Source organism: Pelmatolapia mariae, linkage group LG18 (genome assembly GCF_036321145.2).
Source record: "Pelmatolapia mariae isolate MD_Pm_ZW linkage group LG18, Pm_UMD_F_2, whole genome shotgun sequence".
Taxonomy (NCBI): Eukaryota; Metazoa; Chordata; class Actinopteri; order Cichliformes; family Cichlidae; genus Pelmatolapia; species Pelmatolapia mariae.
The window spans coordinates 25,480,025-25,504,142 of NC_086243.1; the positions used below are offsets into that span (position 1 = coordinate 25,480,025).

The window sequence follows — 24,118 nt, forward strand, 5'->3', positions numbered from 1 at the left end:
CAAGTCTTTGAATGTGGAAAACTAAAATAAAATATATAAAAAAGAGAAATGTCCTTAAAGTTTTAGCTTTTTTCAGTTTGATAACATTTGTCCACACAACCTGTGTGACAAAGCATAATATTCAGATTTTACCCAAATCCTACCCCTGAGAAAGACCCTGTAAATTTAAACTAATAAGACTAAAACTGAAACTAAACTAAAAAACTACAAAATACAAATAAGCCTTTTTAAACATTACCAGCTACAATGAACTGCAAATATTCAGAGGAAGATGCACAAATAAGTCGGGAGCCAGATGCATTCATGACACAGCAGTCACATTAACAGTAAAAATTTTATTGTCTATGCAACAAAAGTGATCCCTTATAGTTAACGTCAGAATATGACGGTAATCAGTCTGTATTTAAATTCACTTTGACAGCCGGTGCAGTTACATTAATACAAGTCCATTTATTTAAGACCGCGGACTGAAGTTGATCTGGACGTGGCCTCCATGTCGAGCCACATCTTTGAAAGTCTTACAGCATCTGATTTTTCTATCATAAAATAAATTACAGGGGGAAAGAAACGCTGAACAGACCTAACAGAAGACGAGAAAAAGAGGAATGTGTGTCGTCATCTAAAGGCCTTCCAAGTAAAAAGTCCTCTCTGTATTGCTCGAGATGTGTCGTAAGGGCAACTTCTATCATTTAAACGATTTAACAGGTTTCTGGAGAGAGAGAGAGGAGTATTGCTACAATCACTATGACTGATAATTACACAATGCTGCTGCTATAAAAAAATCAGCAACACCTCCACATATAAAAATAAGCCTATAAAAAGCTGTGCAATACATCTGAACATTCAAAAATCACACAGCTACTATAAAACATGATCAAACTCTAAAATTTAAGGTTGTGCATGTACCATTTAACAGACCCCTGCAGGACGACACTTAAATGCATCGTGAGCTTCAAACTGCAGCTGTTCTGTCGCTGAGGTTTACACAACATCTGGAATGAAACACTAACTTGTCAGCAGGCTGGAGATGGGTCCAGTGTTGGACTGGATATTTTACACAATTACACAAAAGAAGTGCTGATGCGCTAAACCTGACTTTTAAAGACGCCTTGGCAGAGAGCAAAGCTACACCTAAGAATGAAGAGAGGGCAGGACACTGCATCCACCCCCCTCCTGGGTGGTGCTATTTAAAGTTTGTCCAGTTGACTTCGGAGATTATGAAGATTTTGGGGTGTGTGTTTGTGGAATATGCGACGAGGGAGGAGGCAGCTGCAAATTTAAAGTCTTCCATCTTTGGCGTCTCCTATGGCGCCCCAGACATCAAAGACGAACTCGTCGGGAAAGGCGAAGTCTCCGAGGGTCTCGTCTAACGCCATGGCGAATTCATCCGGGTTCTTCTTGTCGCGTCCGACCTCGACCATCGTAGCAGCTGGAGAGAGAGGAGATAAATGAGCGTCGAGACTGAGAATCCTCTACGAGAGCTCTTAAGAAGATGAATTCAGGCATTACGCAAACTGGAAATATTTTATTTCCTCTTTTAAGTTAAATCCATCTATTGCATTTAAGGCCTTTAGACACCAGACGTGTAAAAATCTGTGCAAATATTTATGCTGATGATCTGTAATTATTATTCTGCTTCCCTAGATGTGTTCCCAACTCTGCCATCAAGAGTTCAAACTGCCTGACTGACATCTTGAAATTTGTATGAAAGCAGCCGTGATACAACTGCAACAGAGAATTGGTTGAACCCCAAATCTCAGTTTATTCCTTTTCTTGTTTAGAAACATCAGCACCAGCTCATCATTCAGGGGAAATATATTTCTTAGCATGTTCTTAAAAATCTAGTACTGGGAAGTGTTGTAAATAAGAGTCCAGGAGTTTATAAATAAGAGAGTGAGAAGATTTTCCAGCACTTTCTGAATGTGGGACAGCATCTTACTGTGTGATCTGGTGGCTCAGCATTCCCTATGCATTCTACTATCTGCTAATAAAATGTTGCCTTGAATCAAAACCAATGTTTAAATCCCACATTCCTGCTTCTTCAGCCTCAGCCGGCGAACAAGCACAATAAATTTCTTTGTTTTGTTTTTTTTGTTGTTTGTTTGTTTTTTGTGTGGGTATCATGCAGTAACTGTGAGAGTGGACACACAGTGAAACCTGAGTACTTCAGCCACAGCTGGATATTAACTTTTAACTTTTTGTTTGTTTTAAATATTAATACTTTAGAAAAAGTCTAATTTTCTTGCTGGTGTTTTTAAGTGAAATAGATCGTGTTTTTTTGGGTATGTCTTCTTTAAATTGTCCTTTGCACTACACTCTTGGAAATACAAAACCTTCATCAGCTGATCAGATTGATGCCTGCAATCCCAAAGGAACTACAGGTATGATGGAATTTCACAGCTTCCTGCTATAATCTTGCAGAATATGAGGACCTTGGACTGATGAGCTGATAAAGACTCAGGGCGAACAGTGGGTGCAGTATGATACCCGGCTTAATATTTATTTTGGGGCTTTATTTTTTTATGACCCTTTATTCTTGACAGGCCAGCAGAGTAGTAGTAGTAGGGGGAAAGAAAATAAACTTTAAATTAGACAATCCTTACCAAGTTCAGTGTCTCTGATGCCCATGTAGCTCTCCAGAAGGTCATCGACTTTCTTCACGGCCTTCTCCTCAAATTCTGTCGGCTAGCACAAACACACGACTCAAGGCGTTAATCCCCGAGCTCCGCATTACGTTCACTAATTTACCCAGCCCTTGTACAAGGACACAACCTGACAACAGTGCCTTTGTTTCAGGCAGATTTGGACATTAATTCAAAATAAAACACTTATTTCCTGAGAGAAACGCACCTCATCCTCTACGGTAGCCGGACCTTTGGAGCGGAGTCTCAGAGTCCCCCTCCCTGTGCCAATCTTATTTTCACCGGCAGGTTTGGCGCCCTTTGAACGGGGTTCAAGCATATCTGTGAATAGAGAAGACAATATTAAGTAAAAGACACGGTGTGCGTGTGTGTTGTTCTGAACTTATAAACCTGGTAAAACAGGTTTGATTTTGTAAACTGTTTAATTTCCCTGAAAGGAATGCAGAGCCCACGCTGCAGTGTTTAACGTGACTGCATTATGAAGTTATTCAGCGACATGAGCCTGGTGTCAAAATGTAGGTAAAAAGGAGATCTTTCAGATGCCGGACCTTGTTTTGACAGGATTGTGACATGACACTGAAACAGCCTAAACTCAAACACATATGACAACTTGTCCAAGATGCCTGAAACTTTCCTGCCAAGTGAGAAAGTGTACTTGTGTACTCCTCAAAGTTGGCCCGCGGTCTCTTTACCATGTGTATCAGTTGTTTAATGTGGTGAAGCTTCTGAGTCGATGCTGCTTCTTACTTACCGAAAGCCTTCATGGGCTCGACCAGTTTCAGGGTGAACGGCTTGTCTTTGGGCAGGTCTTTAAGCATGCGTGCGACCTCGTAGTGCCGCGTCCCGACGATATTTTGCCCATTAATGCACTCTATATGGTCGCCGACACAGATCACCTTCACATTGTCTGCAACGCTGCCGTCTTTGATACGCTGCCGCATACAGAGAGAGCACAGAAAAAAAAAAAAGTGAGTGATCTAATTACAGGATGGCATAAAAGCTACACGGAAAGCTGATGTTTGAGGGTTTGGTTTTTTGTTTGAAAGCAACACTAGTGCATGTGGATCAGACCGGTATTATCCATTGTTTGTGAGCCTGTGGATGTTTAAATTATACATACTTCTGTGGAAATCCAAAACTCAACGAAGGTCACTTTCTTCCATTTTTAATTAAAAGAGTAAGATCCAGAATAATCCTTGAATGTCAGTATAACCAGGGTCTGAGCTTTTTTTAGAGGAGGTCATGCTGTGGGTTCAGGTGGTGAATCAGAATCAGAATCCTAAAACTACTCTTAGAGCCTCTTCCCTCCATACATTTAACACAGAGCTATAAAACAAGCATCAGGGGTAGACAAGTGATCCTCACAAGAGTTCACAAGTCGTTAAGGATGTGAAATAAGAAACCGAGAGGAGCTTAAATCATTTAATTTCCACACAGATTAATAATGAAAAAGTCCAGCAAGTTAAGTCCGACTTAAAGATCACTCAACTTACAACGGCATCACCTCACTGGCCCACAGGCTGTAGTGTTAAACACAGTCAGGTCATCGGGATGCAATGCTGTTGCAGCATCACATGATGGCACATGTGAGCAGGCCGAGACTTTATGATATTATTATACAAGAGACCGAAATATGATCTCTCTGATTCAAATGTATGTGTTGCTATTTATGCGCTTAGCTTCACATTAACAGAACATTTAATCAACTTTTATATATTTAGCATATTTATGTTACGTTTCCTGTTAATTGTTTTTTTTTTTTTTTTAATGTTTATCATTGATAGCGAGGTCAAATATGCAAAAGATCACCCGAATGCAGCGTTCATTAAATGTGGCTGTGCTCCAAATAACAATATATATATACATTTTGGAGAAAAAATGTAAATACTGGATTACAGTTAGTGTTCATTATCAATGAAGACTTAAACCTCAGAGGGTTAATAAGCCTTATTTCCATTTTATTAAAACATGTCATGCCTAATAAATCTTTTCCCCTGTGCCCTTAATGATGAATTTTGACACCTCAGTAAAAATAAATAAAGATGTGATTTCTGATGCACACCCAGAACCAAATAAAAACCAATCTATCCCAGAGTATTCTTGTTCTAATGAACCAATGTTATTCTGTATGCACTCCTGGTCTCACAGTACAGCACTGACTGACTCCGACCAGAATAGAAGCAGAAGTGGGAGGCCAAACTGACCAAGACGACATGCACATCCACAAGTCTATAGGTTGAGAAATAGATCAGCTGGCAGCTTCATTAAATGGTACCTGCAAAACATCAGTGTCACTGTCAGTGGTGGAAAAGATGCCTCCAGCATGCTGGCTGGTTTTTAAGGAATGGTTCATGTCGGCAAAGGACACATGAAGGTGAAAACCGAGTAAATAAAGACTATGATGGAGGAGTGCTTTCACGGTCTGTCAGGTCACAGTGTGAAAAATATGATAATCTGGGGGAGTTAGTACTAAAAGGGAATTTTTTAACAAGGAAGGTTATCACTGAACTTTGCAAGCCATAAACTGTGGATGCCGCTCGACTGGAGTTGTTCTTTGTGTCATTGCCCTGTTGTAGGAGGAAACTGGCTCCAATGGAGCTCCAATGGCTTTAATGCAGAGGCCAGGTGACGGTGTCCAAATTATTTTAGTCAAGTCTGCACAGGTTTTCAGAATCAATAAGAAAAGTGAACACAGGATAGAAGCAGAGAAAAAAAATGATGGTCTGCAGATGACCTCGATGTGAAAAACCTCCACTGATTTGAGTTTGACATCATTTGTCAGTAAAGCATGCCAGCACTGGTGAAAGGGATTGCTAGCTCGGAGGCATATGTTTCCAAGAGCTCAGACAACTTGGATCCACTTCTCCTATGAATTGGATTCCCATCCCGGTTCTCAACTCTGCTCACAGCTTGTTAGAATGATATGAGCTAAATCACCATCAAGCAAAAAATCAGTGTCTTGACTACATTCCTCGTCTTATTTGAAACTCATTTGATGAGTGAAAGTATGTTTTGTTTTGTTTTTTTAAATATTAGCAACATGAAATTTTCTGGGTGATCCTGAACTTTTGAGCAATAATTTATATTTTAAGATTATTTCTTCACATTTATTTGAATCAAAGAGTGAAAAAAGACATGAAATGTAGTGGGAAGAGAGTAGACGACAATACGAAGCATGCATGTGGACAGTGAGACTCAAACCAGGAACCTGCGCCAGTCAGTACTTACATCCATGTGACATGAACACGCAGCTCTCAGGTTATTTAACTTTACTGTTTACTTTATTTATTATGAGCGTGTGTTATTTAAGTGGGTCATGTGTGGGTAAAGCTGAGAGCATGTATGTCATCATCACTGTTCAGTATAATACTTGCAGTTTGGGTTGCACATGTTCTTGTGCTGCTTTTTTTCTTTTTGTGGGAACCAACTGTTCTAAGATGATTTACAGGTTCATTACAAAAATAATCAACATGTTTATTAAAGGGTTTATGCACACGTTCTTTGAACATTTATCTTGCTCACAGTATAATGAGCAAGATAAATGCTCATTATACTGTGAAAATCACACAGTGAAAATACACCAGTGCAGGTTACAAAAAAAACAAAACCAAAACAAAAAAAATCCCCACAATCAGTGATTAGTGTGTACTGGTCTATCGTGCGTGCAGGTAGTCTGCCCTGCTGTAATGCTGGCAGGTTGGAACCAGTTTCTGAGGTGCAGGAAGCAGATACGTCTATCCTGGTTTCTGGTTGTCAATCAGGTTGTCGTCAGTCTGCCGTTATTACTCCAAATAACACTGGTCCAAGCATGCTATTGGGAAGCAATTTATATTTGAGAATCCTAGTCAGGCTGCTGACCAAACTGTGGTGCCTTTTTACAAGGTTGGGTGTGTTTGACAGAGGAGTGGTCATTTGGGATTAGCTGGATAAAGGCATTGTCACTTCTTTTTGCGTTTAGAGACACAGAACAACGCTATAATCAGTCAGGTGTGACCCAATCCCACAAGTTGGCGACCCTACATGCATTAGTACGACTAGTTTTATTAGTAGAGAAAAGCTCCTTCCAAATTTGGCCAAAAATAGAGTGGTGTGTTCTTAAATACCTCAAGTGTGGTTTTTTTTTTTGTTTTTTTTAAATCCATCAGAGAAAGATCATACATGCCAGGCTCCTTGCTCTTATTTTGAAAATTCAGTAGCTGCTAACCAGCTAGCCCTGGCACTTCCCCTCCTGTGACTACTCTTGTAGCGGTCCTTGATCTTAATTAGCTGCTCCAACTCCACCACCTTGGACTGCTGCTGGGAACAGTAGTCCTCCACCTGCTTTGGAGGTCGACTGTGAGCTGGAGTCTCACTCAAACCGGACCCTGCAGCAGGTGGAGATCTGGTTCTTGCGCACAGAGCAAACAGCTTCAGTCCAAAATGGTGAAGCAGGACGAGAGATTCACTGAAGAAGCACCTCAATATATTAATCAGTTATTATTGTCACAAAGTACCCGGCAAACATAATATTTGCAGAGGATAAACTTAATTATTTTCTACTGCTTAATATTTTACTGAGAAAGCCTGTGCAGTGTGAAATGAGCTGCACAAACACACTGTATATGTAGGGAAAACATATGACGTTCTTCTAGCCTTGTATTAACTAATCACGTTACATAACTCCACATCAATGCAAATTAAAGGTAGATTGTGATGCATTCACTGTGAGGAGCTCTGCTCCTTCTTCTTACCTTAATGAAAGCATAGCCGGCCCCGTTGTCTGTGATGGTGAGGCCCAGAGCATCTTCCGATTTATAGACTTCTACCTCTTTTTTTAACCCTCTAACGTGGGCGAAGATAAAATCCTCAAGGCCGATCTGCCCCCCCAACAGCTTATCCATGTCTATCTTGTGTGTGTTGAGAGTGCAGAAGAGGATCTGTAGACAGAAAAGAAGCAGGAACATCATTAATACGTCACGTGACATGAGGTCCATCCAAGAAATGGTTCAAATGTGAGGGAAACACGTAGAACAGTCTGCATCTCGTATAATTAAAAATTATTTGAAAAAAATTATTTCTGTTTTTAATCACAGCATGAAAATTGAGCTGAACTCCAAAATAAAAGTTGCTGGAGTGTAGATGACTGAGCTCTGTGTCACTGTGCTAAATGCAGAAGTCATCAGGGAGCTCTGTGTTTATAGCAGCTGCTAAGTTATGCGGTTATGCCCTCTGCCACCCCACGGTGTTATCAGTGAGAGTCCGAGCTGCATTTTAAATCGTGTTTGAAGCAAATGGGGGAAATGACCTTTACTCCTGTGTGGCTTCACACCTCACCAGGACAGAAAGAAGGGCAACATGATCACCAGAAACATGATAGACCAGAAGGAGCCTGATTTAACTCCTCTTCAGACAGAAGCTGGACAGTGAGACCCAGGAGGAAGAGTCCGTTGCTTGTGAATCATTTATCCTGCTCTGACTCACCTACACAGACATTTAAGCTGGGGCTAAGTTCTGCTTTTATCCAGATTTATTACCAGCGCTCATATTAAAGTGATGCATCACTCTTTGACTGCTTTGCAAGAGAAAATGATCCAGGATTCAGAGGCTGACTTGCAGATCGGGAATGTTTCGCACAGATTTATCTGCAGGATGACCTTTGTGCACCAATCAGTCACTGGCAGTGAGGCTGACCTTGTTTGGGCCTCTTTGTCCTCCTGTGTACCGACAAGTGCTATTCACACACGCATTGGCTGACGCGGCCTCTTTTGGTTGCCTTGGGTTACCAGACTATAAAAGAATTTGATTATAATGGAGGGAGGCCAGTGGAGGAGAAGGCAGAGAGAAAAAGTAGAAGTACAGGAGAAGGGGAGGCGATGGGTGTACTGTAGCTTAATTGACAGCTATTTCTTTTAAACCCCCCCACCCCGCCCAGGCCAGGGTGTTACCCCCGCATGGGTGGGAGGACTGGCAGCAAACGCCTACGCCCGATTACCGAGGCTGCCGCCTGCATTAAGCTGCTTCTGTTAGAGGCAGGCAGCTCTCAGCACTCCTCTCCTCCTGCTGGGCCGCCTGCTGACGCTGCGAGTGTCGCTACTTTGCGATGAGCAGCATCACGCGCTCACGCACAGCCTCTACTCTGACGCCCTGACTCACAAGAACAGATACTACACCTCCCACGGCCTTTGCCACGCTCACCAAAGCCCTGATAACCACATGGAAAAAGGGCAAGTCAAAAGAGAGGCACTGCAATCTGCTCAGCATCATCCAAGACAAAGCTAGTCATGTGTCCTTGACAAGAGGATTAAAAACTCACTGAATCAGATTTAAGTTACAATTTAGAGACAAAACTGTGTCCCAGATCAATTCTTTGTGGTAATATAATGCAGGTAGTTTGTGTAGCTTAAGAAAACATTTCAGTTGATATACGATAACATACGATATACTCGTCTTCTCTACTGATTTTTGCTTTCAAATAAATTATCTGCACTCAAAAGTCTAAATTGTTGACATTCCAATAAAGATAAAGAGTAACAAATATATACATATACCTACCACGGGCATTTTCAATCAACGTCTGCATAAAATCACACAGAAGCTAAAAAGTCAAACTACTCATACACATTGAAAACCCTGAACCATTGACATCCGTATCTAGTTTGTTAAAAAAAAGAAAAGATCCAATCATTAAGCTATAATTACCTATTTTTGTTTAAAAAAAAAAACAAAAAACAAAAGCTACTCTTGTAGAGTGCAGGAATAAAAGCGTGGAAATATGCATAATAAAACCACTTTAATATAGATGCAAATAGACGTGTGACTAACCGCCTATTAACAGACAAAGAGAGCAGCTGAAATAAGAAAATAACAATCTCCACCTTTTTGTTCTCCACATCTAGACTGTATGAATCAGATCTATTATCCTCGCTTTTAAAAATATATATAGAAGGTAAGTCTAGAAAAATAGAGCCGCTAATTGCACCTGCCTCTGAAGTATACCCCGGCATTGAAGCAGTATTGACTCAAAGCTTAGGAAACCTGTTTCTTTGGCAACTGAACCGCTGCCAATTTACAGCCTCTTCAGCTAGCCTCTAGTCTTTTAATGGCAGAGCCGAGGGTCAGAAAGATTACAGAGGAAGCATCAAGCTCAAAGTGGGATCTCACTCATACGTAACGCCTTCATAAGCTGCTGTGTTTTTTTACACTTTCCATCTTCTGCTGTTACTTTTTTGCATTTTTAGGGCTTAACTGGGAATGCTGAGCTAAGCTCTGTGTATTGTGGTGTGGCTGTTTTCCAGCAGGAAACCACATCCATCAGCATTTAGGCCTGTGTAATCATTTACCTAACTGCGGATGTGAGACTCTTCAGGATGAAAGCTGAGGGGGGGGGGGGGGGAATTTTGGAAAGGTGGTGCAGAAAAAGCATAGTTTATTATGAAAAGCCTGTTTTTAATTAACTGAAACATGATCTTTCTGATCCTGGCTGACAAACAATCCAGCCCTGATCGTGTGGTCCAGAGTGGAGAAGACAGATGGGTCATTCTGAGTCAAATCAGCACCGGTTTTTTGCTCAACTGCCTCAGATTAGCATAAAAATATTATGCTACAAAGTCTGAACATATCTATTGAGTGTGGGAAATCTTAGCTTCATATATTCAATTGTTTTCAACATATATTTGAATAATGGTCTTTCAATCCCCCATCACAACACTTTACTGGGGTAATTGTTCATACTTTAGGCTGGACATCATCATGCATTTTGGATATCATACAAGCAAACAGCAAATCTTTCCAGAAAAGTCAAATTGAAGATGTTTTTTTTAAATACCACAGTGAACTTGAATGAAAATACTTTGACTACTTTTACCATCTTTAAACTAGTTCTTTCTACAGGTCTTCAATTTCCAAGTAAATTCAAGTTCTCAGGATTCGATGTTGAACTTCAGCTACTCTTTCTTTTCAGATTCCTGAAGTCTAGTTATGTTTTGAATGACATACCTTAAGTAGTTCTATAGATACAGTGATAAAAAAATAAAATAAAATAAATAACTTCTGAGAAAAGGCTGGAAAAACCATTTAAGTCTCCACAGAATTATTATTATTATTAGCAAACTAATAAGTATGGAAAGCTAACATTTGGCATTTTCCTATTAAGTACAAGTATTATCACTTCTCTTTTTTCTGTTGTCCCAATTCACAACATCAGTTGTTTATTTTACCTGCATATGTCACATTAATTGAACTTATTTTCACTCTTGCTCTCCACGTCCCAACAGTCGGGCCAACCTCACAATATTAGACCTGCTTTTTACAGTAATCTGATCCCTGATGTTTTGCCTCACAGATATTACTTTAAATACACTGGCCTCAAAATTTAAATATAACCATCCACCACTTTAACACCACATACATGACAGAAAATAAAGAAAAGCAGGATAGGTCCCACTTTAAAAGCATATGCTGACTGGAATACTTAAACTGGCATTAGTTCATGGGATGGACGGGTAATGTAGGTTTATTTTAATATAAACAAATAGATGTAAATGTTCTTTTAAGGAACATTTCATTTACAAAACAGATGAGCAGCCTTGGATATCTTAAACACTGGCTTTATTTGATAGAGAAGGACAGGAAAGTGGGGGAGGAAGACGTGCAGCAAAGGGTTTGGACTCACACACACAGCCTTGGGGAATACGATCACCTGCTCAAGCAGAGTTAAACTGGTGCCTAGCTTGAAATGGCTTTTAAAGAAATTCTTCCATTGATATTCACATCTGTGTAGCAATGCTAACATCACCTGACCGGGAGTATTAGTGCATTCTACTGAAAACCATCAGGTTACTGTGACCCAACTGCAGCTTCCACATTTATAAAACCATCTTAGTGTGCCACATTGGAGCATCCAGCTTTCAGTCAACACGTCTGACAGCCCTGCTCTGGACTGAAAACAGATTCGATTTTTATACAGTGTGAAAATGCACTGAAAAAAAAAATCATGTTTAACTCCCAGGTTAAAGATTAACTTTGAGGAAGACGGTGCATTGATGTTGAAGCACATTCTTAGCCTGATGTGAAACCTGGACAGTAAGTTTCCATTTAAGTGCCTCTAATTTCCTGAGAATAAGCTGTATTCGTTGAAATTAAGCCAAGTTTAACTGGTTTATTGGTGAAGAATAATTGATGAGAAACAGTCCATAGATATCTGGATGTGTTTATTTATTTCTTTTTTTAAATCCACTGCTTCAGAGAGCTCACGGCCTATAGACAGCTGTGAAAGGCTGTTAAACAACCTGAGGTTAAACTCTCCTCTGGTGCACCACCACACCCATCATATATGATAACGAAAACTAGTTTTCTTTTCATCCGTGGCTGTTTTGTCTCCACGTGGTTCCTCCAGAGAGGCCGATGGAAAAACGAAGTTGCCGTGACAACAACTCCACCACAGCCGGTAAACAACCACTTAAATCGCTTAAAAACAAGCTGTGGTCCAGTGAAGAGTGAGCACACACCTGGGGTGTGTTTCTGCAGCTTCGCACACTCCTCGTTAGCTCGTTTCTTGCGGGCATGCGATGAGCACACAGACAGAGTTCCTGCTAATTTGCTTATCACATGTGTAATGAACCACAATTACCAGTAAGCTCATGTTCCCCGGAATCGTGTTGCAGGATAATTTAAATGCATGTTATTAGAAAGCCAAACAGCAAAGCTGGGGGTATTTAACTTGGCCAGGTCGCTCTTGTAATACTGATCCCACTGGGACGTCCCGATAACAGTTTCAGCTCAAGAGGATCGATAGTTATGAAGGTTAAAAAATAAACTTTGGGGAAATAACCCACCAGCAGTGAATAAGTTACCCAAATAAAAAAAACTTAATATATATATATATATATATATATATATATATATATATATATATATATATATATATATATATATATATATATATATATATATATATATATATATGTATAAGCTTCATAAAAACAAGTGGCAGATCTGATGGTCAGGATCCAAGTGGCCAACTACTGTATAAATATTGTACTTTCACAATGTACTTACAAGGATCTGGGACTCTCGGCCATTTGACCTTAGAACTGAAGAAGCTTCTCGGATGAGAGGTGAAACGTCTTCAAGCAACTTAAAGAAGTCCAGACGCTTTTCTTTGCAAACTACAAGGATCAGATATGAGGCGAAGAGTGTATCTGTGTGGCGTCTAATGCCAAGATTGGTCCCAATAAATCCAACCTAAATCTTGGCATCGATCATAAACTGCACTGTGTTGGCACATTTCTTCTTGTGAGACTCACCTGTGTTGATTTCTATAAACTAAAGCTAATCAAACAATATAAATTATTATTATTATTACTATTGCAGTCGGACGACCGCTGGCCACTTTCTGATGTTAAAAACCTCTGGTTGCCTAGGTAACCCACTAGTGCATTTAATATAAGTCAATCAACAGTATACTGCGCTCTCATTGGCAGCTCAAAGTCGTCTCATTCGCTTTCTGTGCGCTCTCTTGCTTTAACAGCATACATCTTCATAGTAACTTGGTGCAGAGATAAGAGGGCAACACATGCAAAACTGCTGCTTGCTTACCAGACAGTTCTTTGGAAAACAGCGTGAGCATTCCTCGGAGATGCCTCAGACCTCCGGACAGTAAAAGGGTCTGAATCGATAAGTAACAGAGATTCTTTAAAAAAGACAACAACAAAAACAACATATTTTTTGTGCACTTTTCCTGTCTTCTGCAACAAGTTTAAAACAATGTTATTGTTCTATAAGCCTTAATATTAACTATTTGAACAAGCTGACCTTATAATAAACTTGTAACTAAGCCCACGTTTGGATTCTTTACCCACAGACCTTTAAAAATAAGGCCCAAACTGTCTGGCACTCACATAAACATGAATTTACTGTAATTGATCCGATCCTCCCGTGTCTTAGTGACAGAACTCTGATACTGGTAAATTGTATTTGTGGCCTTTCCTTTCTGGGGTTAGACTTTATTAGTACAGCAGCTCTATCCAGTCTTTAGTGACCAAAACACTTTAAGCACAAGTCACTTTTTGATTCTGCTTTGTTTACGTTTTATTCACTCTTTCGTTTAAGTAGTAGTTTGTCAGTAAAGCTCATCTTATCTCATCTTATGCGAGCTGTGTTGTTTTTCAGCCCATATTTCTGTTTATTCTCCTCACATGATTTACAGTTTGATCATCTCAGAATAATCTGTCATTCAGCTGGGAAAAAAAAAATCACTGACTTATTGAACTGATAACCACCTTCGTGTGACTACTCAGCCTGACTGATAATGCTAGGGTAAGTGAACATAGATAAAGAAAAGATAACCTGGCTATGTTGAGCTTGCTTCATAGTAAAGGGTCTGCGATCACCCTATTTATAGCATTGAGTGGCAGAAATAAGCTAAGGATTTTAGATAAGAGTTAAAAAAAAATGCACTGATAGGGAAACATGTTCACTTCAAAAAGCACTCATTCTCTGCAGACAGGTTTATTCCTGTATGGAGGAGTATGCATGCAGGTTTGGTTGGTTTGCATACTGTTGAGGTAACAAGTCTGCATTATTTCTCACTATTCAATTAAAAAAAGAAAAGAAAAGAAGACTTTTATGCATGAATAAAAAACCTACTAAGCCTTCTAATCCATGTCATTTTAGTATGGGACAAATAGTCTACAACTGGGCAACCTGAACTGCTGTTTATCCTGACTTGGCTTGTTTTTTACGACCTCCAGGAAGTGAGTGCTGGAGCCTAGCTAACACAAACAACAGACTCAAGCCCTATCAAATAAGATTGTTTCACCTAATCCCCCTACTACACCACCACTACCCTCCACCAGCAGCACCAGATTAAGAAATGTCTGGCTGTGAACTACCTGGAGGAAAACAAAAACAACAAGGCATACATCCATTTCGCACGACCGTAGCCCAGATATTCAAACCACAGGCAAATGGCTGAGTGCTTTCTGCTCATCAGGTGGACAAGAAGCAACGCCACAGGGCCACACCTGAGGCTGTAACACACTGCGGGTTTAAGTCCAATAAACAGACTTTGACCTGAGCTGAACGAGCACGTCAAGATTGTAATATCATATTGGTGTATCATTTGTGGCTCATAACACGCACGCACACTTATCTTAGTCATCATAAAGTGTGTGCTTTAGTATGCGTTTAGCCATTTTTTATTTCGATTCCAGTTTGTTTGTTTTTTTAATCTTCCTCTGCTCTTTGCTTTCTAGATCAAGTTACTGATTCTCGGCTTTAGTGTGAGATAAAAAAGTAACAAAGTTACTCAGACATGCATGTGAATGTGACTTGGACAATATGACTTTGTTCAGCAAAAGCAATAGATGAAAGCTCAGTGAATGCCTGTCACCTGACCCACTCAGAATCAGCTGTACAACGACCAAACTGCACAAGTTTCATGTCTGCGATGCAGAGGAACAGAAACAAGCAGTGGTACCCTTAATGTGTCATCCTGTTTCTGATAATTCACCAGAGAAAACACCAATTAGGGTACTAGAGGTATGTGACAAAATTGCCACTTATTTTTATTTACCACTGAGAGAACATATAGATGTCTCATTACATTTAGATCTTTGATCTGGTACTCTAGTTCCAATTAAATCGAACTCTGGTTAATTTTCCCTCTTGGTGCGGTTTGTTCGTGTAGGTGTAAACACAGTTATCGCACTCAGGTTTGGACCAAAACAACCACACCGAGACCCTTTGGAGTGAGTGGTCTCGGTGCGGTTCCAAACGAACTCCAGAGTGGTTCATGTATGGTGTGAACGTGATCCGATTCGAACTAAAATACCAGGTTTACGGTACAAGTTTGGGCTAAAAACGTCCTGTATTGTTTGTACTCTGAATGCGGGAAGATGCTAAAGATATTAAAAAGTCTGCACGAGCCGTGAAATGAACGTAAATTCTCCGTGTTGTCTAATAGTCCAGAACACGTCACCTTCTCCCTGTATTTACTTTTGTTGCTCCCGCCCTGGAATCATCTGGCCAATGAGCGGCCTAAACATCCTCACATGCTTTGTAGTGACGCATTTTGGTTTGCTTATAGTCAACTTAGATTTTTCTCTGCGTGAAAACAAACCAAACCAAACCAGGAGAAAAATGCACAAGTTTACAAACTCATCAAAATGACTTTGGACCAGAGTAAACATAGGTGTGAAAACGGCTTAAGAGTAGGGTGGGGCAGGTTTGAGATGTGTGTTTAAACTGTTTTCTTATCTTGGTTTATAGAGTCTGTACTGTGGTAAAAATATAATAAAAAAAGACTCTTGAAGAAAAATTTGAGATTCTATTTACTCAAGTTGTACAAAGTTGTGGTTTAGTTTCGTTTTAAGCAGTTGTACAAGAACAAAAACCGATTTGTTTTGCTTTTGATAGTCACAATGTCATGAAAACAGGATATAAAACTGATTTCATTGCAGGTTTTTAACAGTTTAAATCTGTTTTACAATCCTGAAAATTTCACATGGGCATCTCCTGTATGTAACGATTCATGTGGGCTAAAAATGATGCATTAAAATAATCAAGAAGAATCAAAAAGTCAATTTTGACCCAGCTGTCGCACTTCGAAGCTCTTGAACTCTGCAAATATTCAAAGTATGATGGTAAAATTTTGCATGGCTTTATAACATATAGTCAAGTTATTGAACAAGGGGGGGGGGGAATCAGCTGATTTTGAGTGGGTCAGTTGGGAAACGCTGAATGATTTTCCATGAAATGACCCAGCTTCTAATTAAAAGCACAACAACAGAGGCTCAGAGTGAACTGAGACATGCCTTAATGCAACCGTTTCTTGGAAAGAAATGTGTAACCTATTATAAGCACAGCAAGGAAGACAACACCATTGTTCATACTGTTCATGACATAATTTGTATCTGGTTGAGCCAAGATCTCATGTAACCTCACAGAGCGACTGGTTTACAAACAACCACAGTCTGTGCAGCTCCAAATAAATCAGCTTACATTATTTAGTCCTCCAAAACTTCATTTACAAGGATGGTCAACTTTAAAGTATAAAAATGTAGATTTGATTTAACAGTTTAGCCAAAACGTAACTGAATAAACATTAAAGAAAGAGTATAAAGTGAACTGAACTAGCTGCACAGCTGTGACAACTCAAAAAACATTCTGATGTCCAAAAATTTAAGCAACACAATTACCCTAAAAAATTACCTACGACTTTACTCACTCATATTTTACATATTTAAAAAACAAACATGTAACTATTTAGTGGCTTATAAAAACATAAGACTACACCTTTCAAAAAAGCAAAAAATGTTATCTTGATATGAAGTCCAAAGATCCAAAGGTCTTTATGACAGCTAAACCAGATGGCACATCCAATAACGGCTGATAGTGGGTTTTGAGTGCCAACTGCATTTGACAGTTTAGCAATACCTAAAATCTCACAGCCTCTTGATGTACTCTTCGGGAAATGCTCACATCTCTTAAAGCGGCGTGAAACAGCTCTTTCTGGCAGAGAAATACACCTCGGTGCCACTACCTTCAAGTACTTCCAGCTAAAACTGGACTGAAAACTGCAAAATCATTTTATTTTTCCTCACAGAAAATGTTCATTCACTCAAAGCTCAAGCACAAAACTCTCCCGGTTAAATCATCAGTCCCAGAGATAAACAGCTCTATTACAATATTTTGGATTCTCTGGTCAAAAGTCACAGGTATAGGATTGAGAGAGCTTTATTTTAGTGGAGATAACCAGTAGAGTATTGCATACAGATCATTGTCAAAACTGAAAAATCAGTCATTTTAATGGCTAAAAGACCTGAGGGGCTTATTGTAAACTGTAACTCATGCAAAGCTACTCTAGCACAGTCCAGAAAATAAAATATCAAGCTAGCACAATAGGTCAACTTTAATTAAAGCTGAAGACTAAAACATAAAACCTGTTGGTTATATCATCCATTTAGGTGGGGTGACCCCAAGCTTCGTTACATTTCAGAAAACAATTAAATAAACTGGTCATAGACTTCTCTAAGTGCCATCCCTTTTTGTAGATCTCCATCAGAGACCACTGACTAGCTGATATTGAACTGTAAAATGTCCTGTCTGCTGTGTGCTTTAAAAATGCATAAAATAAAATATTAAACATGGTATATAAATAAAATGTATTAAGATTACGATCGCACCGTATTCAGAGTGTCACTCCCAGATAAAAGATATCACTGTTAATTTAATAGAGAGCTAAACAAACGTGAAATAATACATTATTTTTTTGTTTGTTAAATCTTCAAAAAAAAAAAAAAATACCAGTTAGACTTTAGCTGTAATGGACATTTTTAAAATCTTTGTTTGTTGAGGGGGAGCTTCGTGGGTAATTTACAGACGAAACACTTTGATGTCACAAGGAAAAAAATTAATGATAATTTGGGCAAATTAGTCGAATTAGGGCTATTCTGAATTCCCCATAGATGTGAATGTGAGTATGGATGGTTGTCCTTCGCTCTGTGTTAGCCAGCGTGTACTGCGCCTGTCACCCTATGGTAGTTGGGATAGGCTCCAGCCCCCTGCAACACTGATAAGGATAAGCGGAAGAGAAGGGATGGATGGATAATTCAGGCAAATGCAGCAAAATAAGATATTATACAGCAACCATACTGAATAATATTGTCTGACATTCTTACTTTGCTCCTGTAAAGCAAAACTTTTTTTTGGCTTTAAATTAGCATTACTGCTGTCTTTTGCTGATCCTGTTACCAGCCACGTTCAGACTGCAGTGCAACAAGGTTTGGTGGTGTTTACGGAGGGAGGAGGCCATGGGCAGAGCTGCTTCCCTGGGTCCTCTGGGACAATTTATCTGCTTAGATTTGAGGCTGTGCCCACTGAGCCGGACACGAGGGACTTCCTGTGGTAAAAACCGTGGAGTCCATGAAACATTATCACATCTCACTCCCTCGCTCTGTCTCCATTTAAATGTCACAGGTCTGAACTGGCTGATTGATAAGACATTTTGTAAATAAAAAGCCAGAAAAGTAATGTACTGGCTTTCTTCATTTTCTTTTACAGTAAAAGAGAAATGGTTAATGAGTACCTAAAAACACTCATGGCTGTTATCAATGTGAGATAATTGCTTAACGGGATAACTTAATATGTTGACATTTGAGTAATTTTTTTCCTGTGCTACCTGCTTGGCAAGCATTGAAGCATTAGCAGGAAATGACTCTTTATCTCTCAGTGTGACAGCAATCTAAATAAACTAGCGTGAATGTGAATCTCTGGTGATCCCTGTAGTGCAGGTTTTCTCTCGTCACCCTTTACGTGGTCATAAAACAAGTTACAGAGGAGCAGGTTTGAGGCTGGTACTTAATAAGAGCAGTGAGAGTTCAGTCTCTGAACGTGCTGTGAGGCAGTTGTTGTAATGAGACAAGTTCAAACAGAGGCAGGAGATTCCTCACCGAGGGTTATTTATGAACGTGATGGGACAAATACCATTTAGACACAAAAAACTGAGGGATTAAGATTAATTAAAGATAGTTTTATTCCATCAAGTCACTCCGGCTGGTTTCAGAGGAGCGGCACGCCATTATCAGGAGTATATCTACACATGACGTGATCACTGTATACCAATGCTACTGAAACAAATTCCTTTCCAGTTACTGCGCGCCTGTTGAATGAGGTGGTTGTAACTTTTAAATACATGTTGTGTAACGTAATCTGTCTCGATACAGCTTCATGTCACCATGCATCATCCTCTGAAGGAGGAAGGAGCGGGTTTCTGTCAGCGTGAATTTTAAACTGGAGCTTAAAATGAGTTGGTTTGCACTCACTAGTTTATCACTTTTAAACTTTTTTCCACCATGTTTGCTTGACTTTAATTCCTATTCTTCAGTGCAAAGATGTGCATATACTCCCATATCATAAGTTCCGCCTACAATGTTGACATGCAGTGTTTGTTATGTCTATGCTATGCACTGAGCTAGAAGAAATGCAATTTCAGTCTACTTTGCACTCCTTGTTGCATGCCAATTTTGAAGCCATTTTAAAGTTACCAGTTATTAAAATACAACCCTGAAGAAAAGTTTGTTTGTTTTTTTAATGGAAAGGCAAACAACAGACTTATGGTCTCATACTTGTTCTTTCTTCTTCAGCACTTTATTGCTTATCCAATAATTCTTACATTTGAACAAAGCTCATATAGGCTTCACACTTTCTCCTCGTGCTGGAAGAAAATTAAAAAAACAAATCCCAAGTCTATCCTTTCCTGGCCACGCTGGCAAAAAGATACCTTTGTATCCCGGGTACTAGTGTCTCAGCTGAAAGAGTCTTCTCGACCACTGGAGACATCGCCACAGCAAAACGGAGCACTCTGACCTCGGAGCATGTTGATCAGCTCCTTTTTCTGAGCAAGAATGCCGACATTCCTTCACCTTCCAAATGTGTTTTACTTTTTAGGACAGCAACAAACAGGATGTTTTACTTATTTTAATTTAAGACAATGTGTTTAATTTTATTTCAAATTAACACTTTTTAATTTAACGTAAAACTATATTTTTTTTAGTTAATTTTGTTTCAAATTCTTCAGTTCCTGAAGGAGCTGCATAGTTTTTACACATTGCATGGTTCAGAATAGCTAGAACTGTACAGTTGTCCCCAGATAGTTGCATTCAGTTAAGCTGGACTAGACTGTAATACAAACAGTTCAGTTTGTCAGCAATAAAACTGACTGAAGTGAGAGAAAGACTGAGGACTTTGTTATTAGATAAAATGAATATTGATAAAGTTTACCTTTATGGGCAGAATCTGCGGGCGAAAAAAGGTGATAAATCGCAATAATAGCTTATCGTGAGTTAAGTGTTGTGATAATATCGTATCGTGGGGTATCTGGTGATTCCCACCTCTAAAAACCACCCAAATGCTAAGTGAATATTTAAATTAGCCTTTTATTACATTGGAACCAAAAAGCATGAACAGGAGATTGATGACATAGTAGATATTTTTATATTTTCTTTTCCTTCTAAGACGTGGACGCCCAGCTTGAGATGATCTGTGGGTCGGCTCTGGTTTAAGGTCTGCCACACTGATGCTGCAAGAGATGTATGTAGCCACTCTTACGTCACCGACTGGCTTGTGAAGCTTGAGCTGAAGGTTTTCAGTATTTCAATATTTCACCTCATATAAAAAAGCTTCACGCTGCGTAATAAAACCCATCACCTGACACCTACACTATCAAAATGGTCACTAACTCCATTTGTAGGAAGCTGTGTTTCAACCTCTTTTATATAGAGGCAGGGGAGGAAAAAAAGGATTTGAAGAAACTGAGCAAAATTGTAGGACTTCAGGGTCTGCTCTGAAAATATGTTTCTGAAATTTTGATTCCAGCTTCTGGATGTATTCCCCTTGCCCTGCTGGCTTTTAGGAGTAAATATCTGTGGGTTTCCAATGCCAGAAGGCCTAAATTCCAAAACTAGTGATTGAAAAAAATTAATCACTGGGAAATTTTTTTAATAAGAACAATAGGAAAAGGAGCCAAGCACGGTTCCCCATAGACTTCTGTAGAACCGGGAGTCTTTGAGTCGCACCCTGCTGGGTACTAATGCACTTCCACACAGGATTCCCTTTTCAGACTCAGACGCTACACCCATCGAGTTGGGTGTTAACATGTTCAAATAGCATCAAGCTGAAAGCCAGAACCCAAGACCTCCTGGCAGGTGATTTCGGTTTAACGACATGATGGATGTTAAGCACTTTACCCGTCAGGTAAACAAAAGACACAAATGCCACTACCGCTTTCCTTTTAAAACCAGAGCTTAAACTGTACAACTTCAGAGGAGGACGCAGAACACACTTTTGTCTTGAGGGCTTTCGTGTTTTACCGCAATAAAACAGCATCTAAAAATAGATGCACGTTCATTTGTAAGGCATCCAGTGACTGCATGCAGCAACCATGGTTTTACATGGTTAAAGTGTACAGAGTAGTACACTAGAGTGAGCAGGGTGTGTCTTTACAAACATGAGGCAATCAGAGACTTTTAATGGCCACAACGCAACTACGCTCGCAGAAAAGCCACTTATAAAAAGTGTCTAACCCAACCTGAAAGAAGCAGGGAGATCTTTAAGAGTGGATGGGGAAAAGTGCGTATTCTGAAGAGGAATTGTCACTGTAATTGTAAAAAAAACCAACCAAAAAAACAAAAAACCTAGTAATCTACTGGATTATGTACTGGTGATGTGAATAGTTGAGAAAATAAGTCAGTCTTGACATAGAAATGGGAGTTTGGAAATAAGTTTCTATGGTTTTGATATTGTGTCATTCCTCTTATGGTTTATTTTGATTTTTTATGTCTTGTTAACATGTCTGGGACTGTATTTGTGTCCATCTATTTTGGTTTTCTTCTTTGTTTTTTAAATTTGATATGTTCTGATAATCATGTCAAGTGTGTTTTGTTTGTCACACATTTACGACATCGTGAGCTGGAAGAAAGATCATTTCCGTAACTCAAAGTACTATTTATTCCTAAATACTTCCTGGCAGCAAAGTCCTGCATTTACACTACTACTGTGTATATGTAAACCATTTTCAGGGGCTCATAGCATAAACCTTGAAAAAGTTCAGCTACACTTTTTTAAAAATTTGATTTTCGGTACTTTTTCTTCTAATTTCTTAACTTTCTGAAATATTGGATCAGTGATTTCCTTTGAACCTTCCCAAGTATTTAAGTTAAATTACCTGTCAGGTTTAAAGGGCAAAACATTTGTGTTTTCCTAAACATCTACAAATTATGCTAGCATACTTCACGTACTCCCTGTAAAATCCAGCTTCAACACCTAAACGCAGCGCTAAATCACTGACACCCCCCACCCTTCCTGTGACAACAGGTGAGATCTTACCTCAGGTGGAGTTATATTAAACGCCTCTGCTATCTTCGCGTACAACTCCTTGACATTGCCAAATCCCTCGATCCTGCCGGTGGGACTTCCGTGCGCCAGCTGCGTGTGGAAGACCAGTTTGGGCCGCAGGTTGGCAGGTGGCGCCGGGAGACCCGCTCCATTCACCGTGGATTTACTCATGCTCCCCGCACCTGTGTGTCCGCCGCTGACCACCTCGTTTTCCACCAAATGCTCCTTTGTTGACTTGTTTTTCTTCTTCCATGGTCCCAACGGCATTTTTTTTTCTTATTTCGGGTTATCTTTTTCGATGTGGGATGAAAAAAATCCGAGCCTCTGCTATAACATTGAAGTAGCTAACCTGTTGAGTTCGTGTTCTCCTTTATTTGCTTCCTCCTTCCCTAAAAGCCTTTCTTCCTTCCTTCCACCAACACTTTTCCTCTCCTCACCTGGCCACTTCTTTAACTTTGTTCTTCGATAGCGACTCGGCCCTCGCTTGCAAATAAACCGTGTAAATATTCAACAGGTAGGGGGGTGAGTTGGATAAGCCCTGATACAACCTGCCGCTGCTGCCCGGTCCTCGGCTAACAATAGCTGCTCTGTATGCCTATCAGCATGCCCTGGGACGCAGGCGCAGTGGGACGAACCCGGGCTCAAGAGGGAGGGAAGGATCCCCGGTGCACCTGTACGGCAGCACAGGGAGGAGCGTCACTTTTTTCAATTATTCAGCCTTTACTGAGACTTTATTCAAACCAAAACAGTAAGTCTAATGCTAAAACTTTCCAAACGTGCCCAAATATGACTGAAACTGAAAACTCACATTTTCTCAGAGAAATATGTTTAAAGGTAGCATTACTTTGTCACAGAGGAACTGTAAAAAAGGAGGGAACCATTACTTTAATCATGAGGGCAATCACGTGATTTTTCTTGTTTAGAAAATGCCAATATTTATACACAAAAAAAGCAACGTGCCAAATTTAGCAAGTAATCATGTTATTATTACAGCTCCTACCTGACGGCACAATGAAGCTGACCTCTAGTGGAGGTCCCCTGGAGGTTTATCCTGTGTCTTTATGTTGGATGAATTCGAAATGAAAAATGAATGAAAAATAACTGCATTACTAGTAGTTATAATAGCGTGTTTTAGTATTATTTCCTGACATTGTCTTCAAATGTTATATTTTCCCAACTTTTCTACTGACGACAGTACAGGATAGAATGAAAACAGGCTTTATGTCCAGTGTTGTTGATGTCATGATGTTACAGTGCACTCACATAAAGGCTGTTCTGACATTAAAAGCCTAATAAGACTTTCGTTGAAGATGCAGAGGTAATTTCATGATCAGTGATGCAGATTTAAAAGACACTTTAACTGAAATACAGCAAAAGTTCAAACTGTTAACCTGATGATGCAGGGACACTGTTGTGACTTATAAAGTGTCTGCTTGTTTTTATTTGTTCTCTAAATAGCGTCAAAAACGTTCGTTAGTGCATAAATCATTAAAAATTATTAGCTTATTTTAACCTTCTGATCCATTAGTCTGCCATTAATTATAACATTTTTGAAAAAGGTAGTGTTTGCTTATTTTAAATATTTCTCTGAATGTAATCATCTG

The 24,118-nt window shown here is 39.5% G+C and overlaps 1 protein-coding gene across 1 annotated transcript; it reads right to left on the reverse strand.

Annotated features, from left to right (window-relative positions):
* Positions 1 to 333: 333 nt before the first annotated feature.
* Positions 334 to 23,101, reverse strand: gipc2 (GIPC PDZ domain containing family, member 2). The gene is made up of 6 exons (XM_063461594.1): positions 22,506 to 23,101; positions 7,373 to 7,558; positions 3,394 to 3,574; positions 2,851 to 2,963; positions 2,604 to 2,685; positions 334 to 1,429 (listed from the first exon to the last, which is right to left on the reverse strand). The coding sequence occupies exons 1-6, from the start codon at positions 22,779 to 22,781 to the stop codon at positions 1,278 to 1,280; spliced, it is 990 nt and encodes a 329-aa protein (XP_063317664.1). The 5' UTR covers positions 22,782 to 23,101; the 3' UTR covers positions 334 to 1,277.
* Between the last annotated feature and the right edge of the window lie 1,017 nt (positions 23,102 to 24,118).

What these genes read in the sequence shown, in the direction of transcription:
- gipc2 (XM_063461594.1), bottom strand. Translation starts at nt 22,781, where the DNA reads ATGCCGTTGGGACCATGGAAGAAGAAAAACAAGTCAACAAAGGAGCAT. An exon ending in CCGGCTATGCTTTCATTAAG is followed by an intron (nt 3,575 to 7,372) that starts GTAAGAAGAAGG and finishes TGTATGCGGCAG; the next exon opens with CGTATCAAAGACGGCAGCGT. An exon ending in CGGCTACCGTAGAGGATGAG is followed by an intron (nt 2,686 to 2,850) that starts GTGCGTTTCTCT and finishes TGTTTGTGCTAG; the next exon opens with CCGACAGAATTTGAGGAGAA.